General features: G+C 40.3%; 2 protein-coding genes across 4 annotated transcripts; both read left to right on the top strand.

The window, feature by feature from the left end:
• Nucleotides 1-168: 168 nt before the first annotated feature.
• Nucleotides 169-5,178, top strand: LOC117997208 (seminal metalloprotease 1-like). 3 transcript variants are annotated; one of them, XM_034985418.2, is made up of 7 exons: nt 169-644; nt 1,079-1,297; nt 2,202-2,311; nt 2,926-3,133; nt 3,734-3,870; nt 3,976-4,171; nt 4,257-4,462. In XM_034985418.2, exons 1-7 carry the CDS (start codon nt 497-499, stop codon nt 4,319-4,321), a joined length of 1,083 nt encoding a protein of 360 aa, XP_034841309.1. In that variant the 5' UTR covers nt 169-496; the 3' UTR covers nt 4,322-4,462. The 3 variants fall into 3 exon arrangements, with proteins under 3 accessions (XP_034841309.1, XP_034841307.1, XP_034841308.1); XM_034985416.2 differs by having other exon boundaries at nt 3,976-5,178; XM_034985417.2 differs by lacking the exons at nt 169-644; nt 1,079-1,297 and adding an exon at nt 2,026-2,093 and having other exon boundaries at nt 3,976-5,178.
• A 4,870-nt stretch (nt 5,179-10,048) lies between these two features.
• Nucleotides 10,049-15,826, top strand: LOC117997207 (E3 ubiquitin-protein ligase LRSAM1-like). The gene has a single exon (XM_034985415.2). It carries the CDS (start codon nt 10,256-10,258, stop codon nt 12,371-12,373), a length of 2,118 nt encoding a protein of 705 aa, XP_034841306.1. The 5' UTR covers nt 10,049-10,255; the 3' UTR covers nt 12,374-15,826.
• Nucleotides 15,827-16,164: the final 338 nt, after the last annotated feature.

Genomic DNA, 16,164 nt, shown 5'->3' with positions numbered 1-16,164 from the left:
AATTAATTTTGTATATATATTCACTTTAACAAAAAATTTACAATTATTTAAGGGGGCTCCCATACAACAATGTATGGAATCCTTCGTGCTCGAGTCCGATTCGCACTTGGCCGGTTTTTTTTAAAATAAAGTCGAGTATTAAATGTACATAGCAATTTTACCAACTTTTTCTTGTAGAGGAGGTACGGGCCGTTGTCAGCGAACACGCTGTCGCAAGCAGCCTCAACAGTAGCGAGACAGCGACTTGTGAAATGGTCGTATCTAACACTATATTAATTCCCGACCCGCCTCGGTGGGTTTTGTTTGGCAAAAACTACGCTGCCTATAGCGCGAAAAACTTCGATCATAAGTTGCTGTGCAGTAGCTTTACCAAAACAGTGCAATGTGGCTCTACCGTTAGAGTGGCACACTTTAAAACGATTCTTTGAACATTGACTAGGGGACAAAATACTTAATATACTAATGTATTTAGTTTCCAATTTCATCTGATAATAATATGACAAGATTTTTAAATATGAAGTGGCCTGGTTACCTAGTTATATGCCATGTGTGTGTGCTTAAGTGTTTTGCGATGTCACTGAACGAACTAGAGGATTTTAGCAATTTCCTTAGACAAACATCTCAGTTGGATCAAAATGTGAAAAGTAAGTTGTTACCGGTATCCTTTCTAAGTATTATAGCAAAATATTTATCTTTTCTACGCAAATGTTATTTATATGGAACATTTCCGAAAAGAGCAACCGCCGAGTTACTTGGTGGTTCTTCTCGGGCATTCTGAACTAACGGTATTGCTTTTGACGATTCAAAAGCACTTGTAAAAGTTTTTTTGAATCAAAAATGTTTCTATTCTATTCTACTTACTAATATTATAAAGGTAAAATTTGGATGTGGTAGGGGGTCATGTCATCTCCGGAACTAACGATCCGATTGTAAAAATTCTTTCAGTGATAGATCCCCACTATAGGCTATGAACGAAGTCACAGGAAAACGTTCGTTTCAAATAAAGAGTTAATGTTTTTCTCTACCTAAGTACCTAATTAAAAAAACTACAAATTGAAACTTGTCAACTTTGTTAAAGGTAACTTACCAAATGACGAAATCGATGAAGACGACCTCATACAAGACAATGCATGGGAAACAAGTGGGAAATTCGAAGGTGATCTGATTTTGAATGAGAAGCAAAGAAGAATGATTCTAACTAACGTAGCGGAGGGCTTAGCAAGAAATGGGTTGACTGATAGTACCAAGCGCTGGCCGAACAATGAGGTCATTTATTTTATACAACCAGACCATTTTAGTAAGTTTACTTATAAATGATAAGAATGATTTAGTGTTTAGAGCTTTTTCTCGTCCTATAGTCAGATAAATTCTAAAAATTTTAGACTATTTTGGAGGTTAAATTTTTCGTAGGCAAGTGATAGACTATTTTACTGATGGATACTTATTTTCTTTATAACAAAATTCACCCTATATACCTCATGTTTATTACTTACTTGAAAGTAAGCAAGTATCTACCTACTTATGGACTAAGAGACAGCGAGGGCCAGACTTTAGTTATTTTATAAAAGCTGAAAGTGTCTCTGCGTATTGTCTGGGGATAGGGAGGAACGATCAGTGACTATGAAGTTTGGATTATGGTGGCTTTGGCAGATAATAAGTAGGTAACAAAGGTATAAAAAATTTACGTCAAAGTACACATTGTATTTTTTATATTTTCTTCGGAATAGTATTAGAAATCACATTTATTTCATGTTTTGTGTGCAATAAAGTTTTTCCATCTGTGTATCTCTCTATCTAATGGTCTATCTGGCTATCTATCTGTATATTTATCTATCTCTCTATCTATATATCTATCTATCTATCTATCTATCTATCTATCTATCTGTCTATTTGTCTATCTACATATCTTTCTATCTATCTACCTATCTATCTATCGTTCCTCCCTGAGTTGGGGACAATACGCGGATAAACTTAACTTAAGTATGTAAAATAACGAAGGTCTGTCCCTCACGGGCTCTCTCTTGATTAGTTTCACCACGATAAACGTTTAGCGTGCAAATAGGTACACCTAGTTACAGCATCTATGTCGTACAGTATCTATTGTTGTATTGTTGCAATAAAATTCGTAAAAACCTGCAAGTTCTCTGTGGGCTTACCTACCGTTTACAAAGAAATTGCCTAATAACTTCAATTTTTTGCAGATAGTGCTCAAGTGGAAGCAATACAAACAGGTATGGCCGATTTGGCCCGTGTCTCTTGTGTCAAATTTAGACCCTATGTAAAAGGCGATAAAGATGCAGTAGTTATACAGGTGAGATTGCACTTTATAGTCGCGCCACACAAAATTATAGCAATATTTTATTTTTCCAAGCAAATGATAAATTGAATATTAATTTTGGGGTCAGACTTTTTGTTTGTATCCCATTTACTTAATCAGATTGCAAACTACTCCAATATTATTACAAAGTTTGGACCATGGACATAATATTATGTACTACCTAGGCACAAACAAATCGTTGCTCAAGTTTTAACATCACGTACAGTAGGTACGATTCAAACTTAAATGCGCCCCTGAAGTTTGCGCACGACGTTGCGCACCACACACATTTTGGGTGTCCGGGGTAGCGGGGAGGGTAACAGCGCACGTCTCGCAACTTCACGCAGATGAATCGTACTGTAAGTTACTTTTTGGCCATTTTAACACGTTCGAAGTCATTCGCTAGACTCTAGAGAATCTAGAGACAGTCGTTTCGAGCAGTCAGAAACAGGAAAACGTCCAACAACATGTCCATCAAGCAACCCAAACCTCTGGCAACAGCGAGTTTATTCGCGCTCTGCAAGTTGCTAATTTAGGATTTTAATTAGATACCTAAATGATAAACAGGTATACCTACCTACTGAGATATAATCTTTTACTCCTATTAGGGTAGCAGGCGTGGATGTTTTTCACAAGTTGGTTACCAAGGAGGCTATCAAGTTATGAACCTCTTTCGTCGCCATCCAGCCGGCCGAGGTTGTTTTCGACATGGAACTGTAGTTCACGAACTATTACACACGCTTGGATTCTACCACATGCAGAGCAGTCCCGATAGAGACGATTACATCGACGTGTTGTGGGAAAACATTATTAAACGTGAGTACTATAGACTATATAACAAAGAAAGTATGAACGGTAGAGTAAACGAACTTAAAAAATTAAAAAATATTGCGTACTAAATTACTTATCTTAAAAAATATTCATTTGTGCCAATGAAATTGCCGTGACAATACCGGAAAATGATATCTGCAGAAACGTGTCTAAAATTTGAACACAGTAACTACTGGTAGGAATTAGGTAACGGTGTTAGTAATGCACCACTATCTCTGTGTGATTTGAATACGAAATGCTCACCGTCGATCGTTCACATACTCAATACTTTACAGTTAAACAGAGCGCATAGTGATGATTTTATTAGCTAAGCCCTATCTATAGTACATAAGTAGCGCTGTCAACAACTGCAAGATTTACCTACCTAGTCTAGTAAGTAAATAACAAAAAAGGAAAGTCGATCAGTTTTATGCTACTGAGAACTCAAGGCACTCCTTGGGTTTTGTTACTGTTACCTTATAATTCTCTCTAGATAGGTAGTTTATTTGTTGTATAGGTAGGTACCTTTATAGTACCTACTTACGTAGGTATTCTTCACAGAGGCGATTACTAAATATAATACTTATTATTTTATTTTTATTACAGCTTCCCGGCACAATTTCCGAAAGTACAATTCGTTGGCGGTGTCGGATTTTGGCGTCGGTTACGACTACGACAGTGTCCTGCATTATAGTCGCAAAGCTTTCTCTTCGAATGGTCTAGACACGTTAATACCTAAAAAGGTGATTTAATGAAATTAATAATACAATACTTGACTGTATAAATAATTAGTTAGATGCAACTTAAAAGATCAGTAATTTTTATAAAATGTGTTTTGCTTGTTTCAGCTTGGTGCAGTAATCGGGCAGAGGAAAGGTCTATCTGATAAAGACGAGCAAAAGCTTAACATAATGTACTGCAATGCAAATCCAGACCTTTTGATTGAAGACAGTAGCGATACTCCAAAGAAAGAAGTGAAGATAAAGCTGATGATGGCTGCTGAAAGCAAGCCATTTGAAGGGCATGGCTTAGGATACCAACAAGGTAACATAGTGATTATAAGATTACCCAGGCCAGAAAAAAGACAAATGCAAGATTTACCTCAATTTCCTGTATTTGATTATTTTAGTAAAACGACGGAAGAACTGCCGCGGACGGCGATTGTTCAGGGAGTTGGAGTTAGAAAAGAAGTGAACCCATACACTTATGAATCTCGTGATTCTTTAGATGAGGAGGAGTATGCAAAATCTGTTACAAGAGCCAACCCACAAGAACAATATGACTTTAAAAATCTAAGAACAATAAGACCTAATGAAGAAGGCAAGAACGAACATGATGCACAAAATGACAATATATCCGAAGATTTAATTCGTATTCTATCGGATATAGAAAAAACTTACGATAATCCACTTCGACTACCCGAAGAAGATGATAACAGCGATCCGAGAATGCGTTTAATTAAGGAATCAGAAGAAAATAAATTTAATTCGTTCTTAGTTTCACCCTTGATAAATGATAATATAAAAAATTTAAATAACTATGTTATTAACGGGCCGTCATCGGCAGATGTTAACCAAAAATTAGAACATAATAAACAAAGGGAATTTGACGAACGGGTCCCTTTTCTAAATAAACCTTTAGAAATATCTGATTCAAAAAGACTTACAGGCCAAAATTTACTAGATAATAGAATTTGGTATAGAAAAGATAATACAAAACCTAAACACGCTAATGCTCTCAGTAATTATTATCCATTGGCTGATCAAGAGCAAGAAAACTATTCATATTTTCGCAAAGAAGTTCCGAAATTTGAAAAATGGTATAATAGTGACCAATTGAAACATGAATCTTACAGAGACCGTAACCCATCTACAGTAGAATACTATAGATGATATTATTGAATAAGTACATAAGACTATTCCTTAGGACTAAAAATTATGTTATTTAAGTAAGTAGTTGAGTGGTGCAGCAATTTGTCTCTCAATTATGTGATTTTGGATTCTAAGTTAGAAGATAACTAAGTAAATAATAAATGTTTTCAATATCTGTTATTCTTATTAATTTTATTTATTGGTATCCCTCTTAATGATCCGAATCTAAAATTATTGAAAACAATGTTCACCTTGCGGCTAAGTTCTAAAAGCTGTTTGTATCTAGTAGGTATATGTAGCATCTGGAATATCACGTTGTAGTCTTTTCAAACTGTTCTTATTATATTTCGACAGTGACTTAAAAGCGGCTTTGACATAAAGGGAAATACAGACAGACATCGAAGTGTTTATATAGACATAATCTAAATATAGGGTTCGGTAGTAAAACAAAAGAACGAACTGGACGAACTATAAGGATGTCGACTATAAGAGGACGACACTAATACCCTTATAGCACAGCGTCAGTTCATCCAGGTCTCCAACCATCATCCCGGCTAATCCGTGGCTAATCCCTGCTAGCTCAATTAGCGCAGGAATATCTTTTTCTAAAAAATTATATGAAATGTGCATAATTGGTTCGAAAGTTCGAAACTTCTCGGAGAGTATGCCCATCTAGAATCAGTAAGCTGGCCGAAGGATTCGACTAGCTACATGGGTCTCGCAACACCAACGAGTAACACCCACATGGATGTGTCTGAGCCGGCATCTCCACAGCCCAGTACTTCGTATGCCACAGCCGCCGCGGCACCACGTGCACCGCGCCGCTCGCCACCACCGGCTGCACCGCGCCGTACACCACCACCCGCTGACCCAGCCGGCGCCACCGACCCACCGCAACCCACGCCGCGGTCCGCCTACCCGCCCTTGGTTGTGGAATGCTTTCCGAACTGGACAAAGCACTTCAAGGCCCTAGGCGAGATGCTAGGATATGCACCTAACGCAAAACCGCTAGGACGTGGTGTGCGGTTTTTACCGAAATCCGCCGAAGAATTCCGGGCTGTACAGCGCTACCTAACCCAGGCCACTACCCAAGATAGTACCATTTCTTGGTACTGTTACAGCCCGGCCACAGAAATACCATCAAAGGTGGCGATTCGAGGACTTCCATTGGAGACACCCACCGATGAGGTTGTCACTGCACTTCGCGCACTGGGCTTCCCGGCTGAAGCCGCGCGAGCCATTCCACCTCCGCGTGGCAAACATGGCTGCACGTATTACGTGCGGCTGGCACATATGACTGAAGAAGAGCTCCGAGATCTTTACTCCATCACCGAGCTCCTATATATGCCTCAAGTGACAGTAGAAGCCTGGCGAGGAGGGAGCAAGCCTCCGCAGTGCCACCGCTGTCAAGTCTTTGGCCATAACTCAGCTCCGAATACCAAATTTCTTCGTGTACCGGCGCGATGAAGTCTCTCCCCGGGGCTACGCCTATAGAGGAACGGCAGCCCTGGTCCGCAGAGACTTAGTACACGAAGAATTAGAACATGCACCATACAGATCTCTACGCACGCAGGGAGTGCGTGTTCACGCTGGAAATAAGGAGCTCAATCTGTATGCCGCCTACAGACCACCAAACGAGGCATTTTGCAGCACCGATGTCCACACAATCCTCGAGTCGCAAATCCCCACACTAGTCGTGGGCGACTTGAACGCGAAGCACCAAGCATGGGGCTCGCGTCTCAACACCACGGCTGGAAGGATGCTACTCGAGGACAGTGAACGCCACTACTACGGTGTATTGGGTCCAGGAGCGCCGACCAATATACCGTCAGACCACCGCCAGCAGCCGGATGTCCTGGACATCGTGCTGCACTACCAGCTTGACCACCCTATCACTGTCGAGCCCATGTACGAGCTCGACACTGAGCACCTACCGATACTGGTCACTCTCAATCTCCAGCGCGACTTCACCATACCGCGTCCTCCCAGAATTAAAACAAACTGGGAGAAATACACCGTTGCGCTGTCGAAGTTCGAGCTCGCAGGACCCATCTCCACCCCAGCTGATGTTGACCGCGCCACCTGCACCATTACGGCAGCCATTCAACAGGCCAAAAACGAGGCCACCACCATCATGCCTCATACTGGGCGACGGGACCTGCTACCGAGCTCGCTCCGGGACAAGCTCGAGAAGAAGCGCGCCTTACGCAAACTATGGGCGCGTACTCGCTGTCCGAGAGTCAAGCGTGACCTCAACCGTCTTGCACAGGAAGTGTCGCAAGCTCTCGTCGCACGCGAAGATGAAGAATGGGAGAAAACCATCGACGCTGCGTCTGAGTCCGAAACAACGCTGTACCACCTGTGCAAGACACTTACCGGATCAGACTCACCCGTTTACCCTCTTCTAGATAGTCAGGGTAGACGAAGATACTCCCCCATAGACCGAGCGGAGATCATGGCGGAGTATATGGAGGGACAATTTACCCCCAACCCACCGGCCAATAACGACATCGCGACCAGACACTATGCGGCGATCAACCAACAACTAGAGGATTTCTTGTCGGCCCAGATACCTTCTCTCCGGGGAGACCAATTCATCTCCCCGTCTGAGCTAAGGAAAGTCGTCTTCCGACTCCCTAAAAGGAAGGCGCCAGGTGACGACGGAATCCAGATCGCCGCACTACAGCAGCTGCCTAAAAGAGTTCTCGTTGCACTGACTAGGCTTTTCAATGGGGTACTCCGTACTTCTCACTTTCCGGAGTCCTGGAAACTGGGGAAGGTTATTACCATCCCCAAACCGGGAAAGGACCGCCGCCTTCCAGGAAGCTACCGACCTATAACCCTTCTGCCGCACATCGCCAAGCTGTTCGAGCGTCTATTGCTGCGAAGGCTCGCCCCGCACTTACAACCACGGGCCGAGCAGTTTGGCTTTCGCAGTAACCACTCAACGACGCTCCAGCTAGCGAGAGGACTTAACTTTATCGCCAGTGAGAAAAACAGAGGCTACTGCACTGTCGGGGTCTTCCTCGACATAGAGAAGGCCTTCGACCGAGTGTGGCACGCTGGACTCCTGGTGAAGCTCCTCTCCACCAATCTACCACCCGCGATTGTGCGGCTGGTAGCCTCATTCCTGGAAGGCAGGTCCTTCTACGTATCCATAGAAGGCACGGACTCCCAGCCGCGCCCGATACGAGCAGGAGTACCACAAGGCAGCTGCTTGTCCCCGTGTCTGTATGCGGTGTACACAGACGACATCCCTACCCTCGCCGAACATTTGCGCGAGGGGGAGGAAGACGTGCTGTTGTCGCTTTATGCTGACGACAGCGCGTATCTCGCGTCGTCATACCATCAGATCATCGCTACCAATCGCATGCAACGTCTGCTGGATTTGCTCCCGGATTGGCTGGATAAGTGGAGAATGGCAGTCAACGTGGGGAAGACTGCCGCGATCCTGTTCGGCATCCGGAAGCCTTTACGTCAGCTCCAACTGCGAGGGCAGGGCATAGAGTGGCAGACTTCGGTGTGCTACTTGGGGTGTCGCATCGACAATAGCCTGAGCATGATCCCCACTGTGAATCACGCCGTGGATCACGCCAAGGCTGCCGCGTCGATGCTGTACCAGATCCTTACCTCAAGCCTCTCACTGAAGACCAAGCTCCGGATCTATGGAGCCTATGTCCGCTCACGTCTGACGTACGCGGCTCCTGCCTGGTATGCTCTCTGTTCAGAATACCAGAAGAGCCGCTTACAAGTCCAGCAGAACAAGTGCCTACGCATGATCGTAGGAGCGCCGAGGTACGTGAGGAATGATGTCATTCATCGCGACCTCAAGACGCCCACCGTGGAGGAGTACGTCCGTACACTTGCGCGGCGCATGTTTGCGCGCGCGGACTACGGACCTTACACACACCTTCACGGCATCGCTCCGCTGACCATTCGACCACCGACCGGGCGTCCTCTGCCTCGGGAACTCCTACGACCGCCACCACTAGCGTGGCACGCAGGAGATCCTAGCGATGATGATGACGACGCGAGACCCACCGGATATGACACTATCTCCGCGCGCGATGGCCAGCCTATCGTCTGCAGCGCGGAGATCTCCACCGGACCAGACACCACCCCCGTGCGCGACGGCGAATCTATCGCCCGCAGCGCGGGGAACGCAACCAGCCACGAGGCCCCAAGCCAAGATGGCGGGCCCTAGCCAGTGAAATTCCGGCTAGAAGACCAACACCGGGGTAACATGAATACCCCGCGCCCTACCCGGGTAAGGAGGCTACGCCTCGAGGCCCGTACCCCCGCTTGGCCTTCGGCCAACCGGAGAAGACCCTGTCGTCGTAGTGTGACGTGAGTGTGACTATAGCTCGTAAATACGTTCTTCCGCTAAAGCAAAATAAATCTTATTTCTAGAGCGTCAGGGTTTATTTCCAAATCTGTGACGTAGGCTAGTTTTGACTAAACTTAAACGACAAATCAAATGATTTGTTTCTTTGTAGTGCAATATATGACTATCGGTATATTTGTATGAGTTTGGCGACAGCGGTTCCTATAGTAATTTTGGTGAATTGCACTTCCACTGTTCTTTCTGTTCCGTGACCTTATATCTTATATGCCTTATGAGCACACAATCCATACTAATATACATACTAATATTATAAATGCGAAAGTGTGTCTGTCTGTCTGTCTGCTAGCTTTTTACGGCCCAACGGCTTAACCGATTTTGATGAAATTTGGTACAGAGATAGCTTATATACCGGCGTATTATATAGGACATAGTTAAGTAGGCTCCTTTTTATCCCAGAAAATCAAAGAGTTCCCACGGGATTTTTAAAAACCTAAATCCACGTGGACGATGTCGCGGGCATCATCTTGTATTCCATAAAATATCCACATCACATTTTACGCAAAACTTATCTCAAAGCATCCTAAAAACTCTCACATTATACCAATGTTACCCGTTATAACTGTAGTATTAAGTGTCAAACTTGATTGACTTTGACATAAACATTTGACAATTGACTGTGACATTGACGTGGTCATAATAAAAGGAGAGAAAATCGAACTTCGAAGTGTTTTGAAAAGTAGAGGAAAAACAATGTTTAATAAAATAATTATAATAGCCTGACTCATTAACTGTTGTGTTTTGGTTATATGATATTATAGCGATAAACTAAATATATCAACCATGGTAGTTTGCAGTCGGTGACACAGTGGAACTCTGTCGTATGTATCGTGAGTTTTAATTTGTGATATTTTAATGGGTAGTTCTGTATCGGTACAACAACGCAATATGATGTTTTTGTTTGGGAAAAATGCTCACAATCCTCAGGAAGCTCGAGCAAGACTGGAAAGGAAACTATATCTTGCCCGAGAATCACCAGAACCTGATTTCGATTTGTCAGACTGCTGTCTTCGGCGTTTGCCATCAGGTATATTTTCTATATGCAAGGTATTTAGAAAAGACAATTTATATCTGCATAACAATCGCCTGCAATCCTTAGAAGAAGGTGGGCAGCTGTCAGATCTGTTACTCATTAAAGTCCTCAATTTAAGTTGTAATCAGTTTTTTCGATTGCCAAACAGCATAAGATATCTGGTAAGTCTCACGGAGCTCTATTTACAAAATAATTTTCTTGAATCTATACCCGATGGAATAAAGTTTTTAGAGTGCTTACAAGTCTTGGACTTATCTAATAACAAATTGAAACATTTGAACCCTGGATTAGGTAATCTCAAATGTTTGAGACAGTTAAAGATATCTGATAACAAGCATCTCACAAAACTTTGCCCAGAGCTGAGTCTTGCTACTAATTTGCTATCTATCGAATTAAATGGCGACAATTTTACCTTTCCACCATCATACATAGCCACACAAGGGACTATAGAAATTATGAAGTATCTATGTTCTGAAATGAATGTTGAGTACACAGCGCCATTGCCTTCTGATATTTCACCATCACAAGTTCCAAACATGAATTATAACCCTTTTGAAAAACAATTAGGAATAACATGGGAAGAGCAAGAAGCTGCAATGATTCAACAAGAAAGTAAAATTCACAAAGCTAATCTACAGCAAAGAGAAAAATTTCTGTCTAAGATTATACAAGAACAACAAGATTTGGATAGCGAGATAGCTAAAGTACAAGAAGTAAGAGAAGTAGAGAGACAGAAGCTAATGAAAGCTATACAGATGGAAGAAGAGGAAATTGAATGTTTGGTTAAAAACTTTATTCAAATTGATAGACTGCAACCTGAGGTGGTGCAACAACAGCTAGCTTATGAACAAGCTGAACACGACCGGCTACTGGAGATCACTCGACAAAATTACGATAATGTAAGGAGGGCTGATATTTTAAAAGCAATGGAAGAGCTTATAGAAAAAGATTCTTCTATTCAAATCTATAAAAAATATTATAAGGATGATCTAAATAACATTAAAGAAAATATGTTAATACAAGAGACCGAAGGAGCAATGAAGTTATCTGAACTCTTAAATGCTAAAGATGAGTCGCGTACCACATTAGTCCAAACACTTCTCGAAGATCAAGATATTCAAAAAGCGATTGTATCATCCCTTCTGGAAAAAGTTGATGCCAAGAGTTGGAGTCTTAATCAAGAAATATCACTTATCTCTACAAACTTAGCAAGGCTCAGTGTAATTGAACAAGAAAAAAAGAGCATGCAAATTGCCTTTAATTATAATGAACTTTTACAACAAAGAATTCATTTAGTAGAGTTGCTGGACAACCTCCTGGATCAGAGAAACATAAGAAGGAAGCAATTAATTGATACTTTAAAGGAAGTAGAAACTGAAGGTACCAGATCTAATGATTTTTGGCTCAAAAGTTATCAAAAACTCTTGGATTCAGCTCCCAAATCTTTATTTGATGTTCGAAAGTTAGACCCTGTGTTTGCAAACTATCTCTTACAAGAAGGTGTGATACATTGTTTGCCTTTTCTGGTTAAGTACCTATTTGCTAGTGAGTCCTTGTTAAATATCACTAATGAGAATTTAAGGGATAGTGGAGTTATTCTAAGCTCAGACAGAGAAAGTATTTTGAGAGCCTTACAGTTGTATGTGCAAAATAAAAGTCAGAACTATAATACAGCAGAACCTAATAGTAGCACCCACCAACCAAGTGCACCTTCAATTTCTGACAAAGAACAAAATTGTTCAGGAGTTCTAAATATCAATGATAAAGAAAGCTCAATAGTGGAAGGTGAATGTGTAGTTTGTATGGATGCTAAGTCTGAAATAGTTTTTGTGCCATGTGGGCACATGTGTTGCTGCCAGCCATGTTCACAAAACCAGTTAGAAAACTGTCCCATGTGTAGGATGGACATAGAAAGAACAATCAAAGCAATTGTTGCTTAATTATATTTATTATAAGTTACTGATCTAATATTATGATTTATTGGTCAAGTTAAGCTGCTCACCAAAGTTTCTGTACTTGAAACTTTTTAAAATTCAATTAAATAACTACAAAATAGCTTTATTTAATCTGTCCAATCCAGATTATTAGAAACAATTAATTATTATGGTATATTAATTACTTAGAATGATTTCACACTATTTTATTAACAATTTCGGTCATTTTGTTTACCTATACTTTATTTGCCATTTTCATATTGGGCTATAACCAATTGACGAGATAAAAGAAACATTTTTAAATTTTTAGGTGCAGGATCAAAACTTGTTATTAAATAATGTTGAGAATGATTTAAATATTAATAACCATTAATAATATTTGTATTAAAAAAGACTAAAGAATAACAATTTTGCAATATTGTATCTGTACCTAATTGTTATATTTACACCTATGGTGTTCGACTGGTAATATTAGGTTTACTTTTTAATATTATGTGTGAAAGTGAATCATCTGATTGTAATTTTAGTAATCAGATAAAATAAATTGTGCAATATGTTGAAAGTAAGAGTGATTCATTAGTTGTTGCATTTAAAAAGTCCATTGTGAAATGTCAATTTGATGATGATAACAAAATTAATAAACACATCTTAGGCTGGACACCCATTGGATTGCCTGAACGATAGCTTCTTTTCAGCAGTGAGCGCTTGATTTTTATCATCTTCTAGGCTTCTTTGGAGAATCTCGCAGGTGGGGGCGGTTCGGGTGTCCAATTGGACGCTTTGAGCAATTCATCTGTTGTAAAGTTAGCTTCCATTGAGAAACTTGAGATTATTTCGTTGTTATGGCTGCCAGAGAAGCTAGACACTTGGGCGATATTAGCCAATGTGCGCCCGGCCTTACTGATACAGCAATAAATTATGCAAGTCTACACAAGCTAGGTTCATTCTAATCCTGGGGAACTTCACAACAAAAGGTGCAAAACTGTTGTTTAAGAAATTGAATAAAATATGTTCAGTTATGGGTCACTACGTACAAAATACTATAGCTTTTAAATGAGCTATGATATGAATAAGAATCAAACCAGATTTGTGTAGACTGAGCCTCAGTAGATACTAGTACCTGAGATTACAAGTCCAAGAACTTCGCACAGTTTCTCAATTAAGTAATAAATAACGCTAGTGCCTTCTAAAGTTCTAACTGTTTGTTGTGTTTGTCATATATTTGTTACATTTGATTTGAATTCAATTTTCAATGTTAAACCAGTTTTGTATTAAACTGTGATACAGCTGTGAAATAATGATTATTATTTATTACTTATGACATTAACTTCTAATTATAAAACTAGCTAATACATATAATTAATAAGTTATCTCAAAAGTCAAAGTTGTGTCATATTAATCTTTATTATGTTATTTTATAAATATAATTATGTATAATATTATTCTAAAATTTAGATTATAACTGTTATTAGCATTGATAAAGGAATAAAATAAGTTTTTTTTAAATATTTTTAGTAAGTATCTACTTGATAGTATAAAAAGAAAAACATTGTTATAGGTATAGTGCATAAGTAACTGAGTAGGCTCCTGCGGTAGAAGAGTGGTGCAGGGAGGGGTGACAGTTGCCACAAGTTGATGAATCACTGAGCGCTCGCGTCACGTCATCATATCCCTCCCGCACCGTTCCAATACCGGGAATACTCAATTATGTATTAATGCCTTTAATATGAAATGATAATCTATTTAAGGATAAAATAGAGCACTTTTTCATGTAAAATAGTATGAATTTTTAACAAAAAAATAAAAACCGACTTCAATGGGGTGAACAGTTCACGGGATTTTTAAAAACCTAAATCTACGCGGACGAAGTCGCGGGTATCAGCTAGTTAAGTATACAAGAGTTAATGTAGTTCTATAATAATATTTTTAGAGTCGGCGCCAATTAGCCGCACGAACCGTATACCTACTCTTCATATTTTGTGACTCCACATTGGCAAGAGCATCGACTCCATAAAATATTAATAGAACTACATTAACTCTTGTAAACATTAATATATTCGGTAATAAGTTAAATTAATTTTTACTTTTTAGTAGTTGTGGTAAGGTATTGAAGTCGGTTTTTATTTTTTTTGTAAAAAAATATATTTTATAATTTTAGGTGGCCCCACACGTATTAAAATATGCTATTCCTGGTTAAAAACCTACTGTTTACTGAGCTATTACACTAAGCGCGAGCAATTTCCTCCTATCTGTTGAGGAGTACCATTATCTATCTTCGACGATGTTCATCAGATCTTCACTAAATTTATATGGGAGCACTTCGGAAGTATAATATGCGCTTTCCAGTTTAAAACAAAAAAAGAATTATCCAAATCGGTCCAGGCGTCTTCGAGTGATCGGGGAACATACATAAGCCATAGCTTATCCTCGACCTCGTCTAGTACAATGAGTTACACATTTTATGGCACAAAATACCCCTTTTTTAACTTTTAATATTTTTATATTTAAAATTGCGCTAAATGAGAGAAGCAATGAGTAATGAGTTGATGACATCTTATTATTTAAGGGACCATTAATAATAAATTAATGTGCAAATGTAGGAGCATGCCTGAGTTATCCCATTTGTGGCTATTGTTATAATATTAAAGTACCTAAAGGAATTTAATTAATCCAGCTTGTTAGCCTATATCTCTTTGTAGTCGTATTCTTTAGGTCGTGACCCCTGTTCACTAATCACATAGTGGCAGGACTTCTCTATGGATAGTAATGCACTGGGTTCCCAGATTCTTCCGCATACAACTCGTCTAAGCATACGAGATTTTGAGTCTTAGGTTTTACAGCTGTTATCATCAGATGTTAGTGATATTCCTCACTTACTAAGAACTATAGCTGATGGTCGCGACACCAGAGTAGGTATCTTCAATAATCTATATTTAATACCTACCTATATTATTGGCCATTTAGAAATTATGAATCATCTAGATAATAATTACTTCAGAGATTAATTTGTTTGTACCTTCCTGTTGGTATGGTCCACGACATGAGATAGCAATCGGGGTATGAGGCGTGGGGCGCGCACTACACACCCGCACGTCACCCGCGCTCGCGTTACCTCTCCGATTGCCATCTCGACCTGTCGCGTACTATAGGTAGGTATATTGCCGGAAAAGGGTACCTTGGTAGAGGTACGAGTACCTATTACCTGCCTTACCTTTTCTTCTCTTAACAGGGAAGCGGTCTTTGAAAAAGTTCTAAAATAATACTCGTGACTCAAAACTGATGATATATTTATTGTTTTTTAACTCAATATATAATTTAAACCTTTTAAAAGTACTTGAGTATATTATGTACCTTATATCTGTTTATGCCCTAGCTATAATTGCATATTTTATTCAAAGTTATATAAACTATTATTCCTATTTACCACCTGTTTTACAAATACATACGATTTTAGCACTTTTATAGTGTTTTATTTTGCTACTTTTGTAGCACTTCTCACCTTCACTTAGAACCTGTACCTAGTGGTAATAGGTAATTTTATCAGTTCGCTTGTAAGTTTAATACGCGACAGATCGAGATGGCAATCGGGGAGGGAACGCCACACACACCCGCACAGTCCCCGCGCTAGCCCGGTGCGGCCGAGCGCGGGTGCGGGCGTAACCCCCCCCCCCCCCCCCCCCCGGCTCATACCCTGTTTACCTTCTCAAGTCGCGGACTAGGTATACCTTTTCATCGCTAAACATCTGTACCGAAATCTTACATTCTGGAGCTGGACTTATCTAGACAGACTAAGATTT

This window comes from Maniola hyperantus, chromosome 4, assembly GCF_902806685.2.
Source record: "Maniola hyperantus chromosome 4, iAphHyp1.2, whole genome shotgun sequence".
Lineage (NCBI taxonomy): Eukaryota > Metazoa > Arthropoda > Insecta > Lepidoptera > Nymphalidae > Maniola > Maniola hyperantus.
This window is presented reverse-complemented; position numbering and strand designations above follow the sequence as displayed.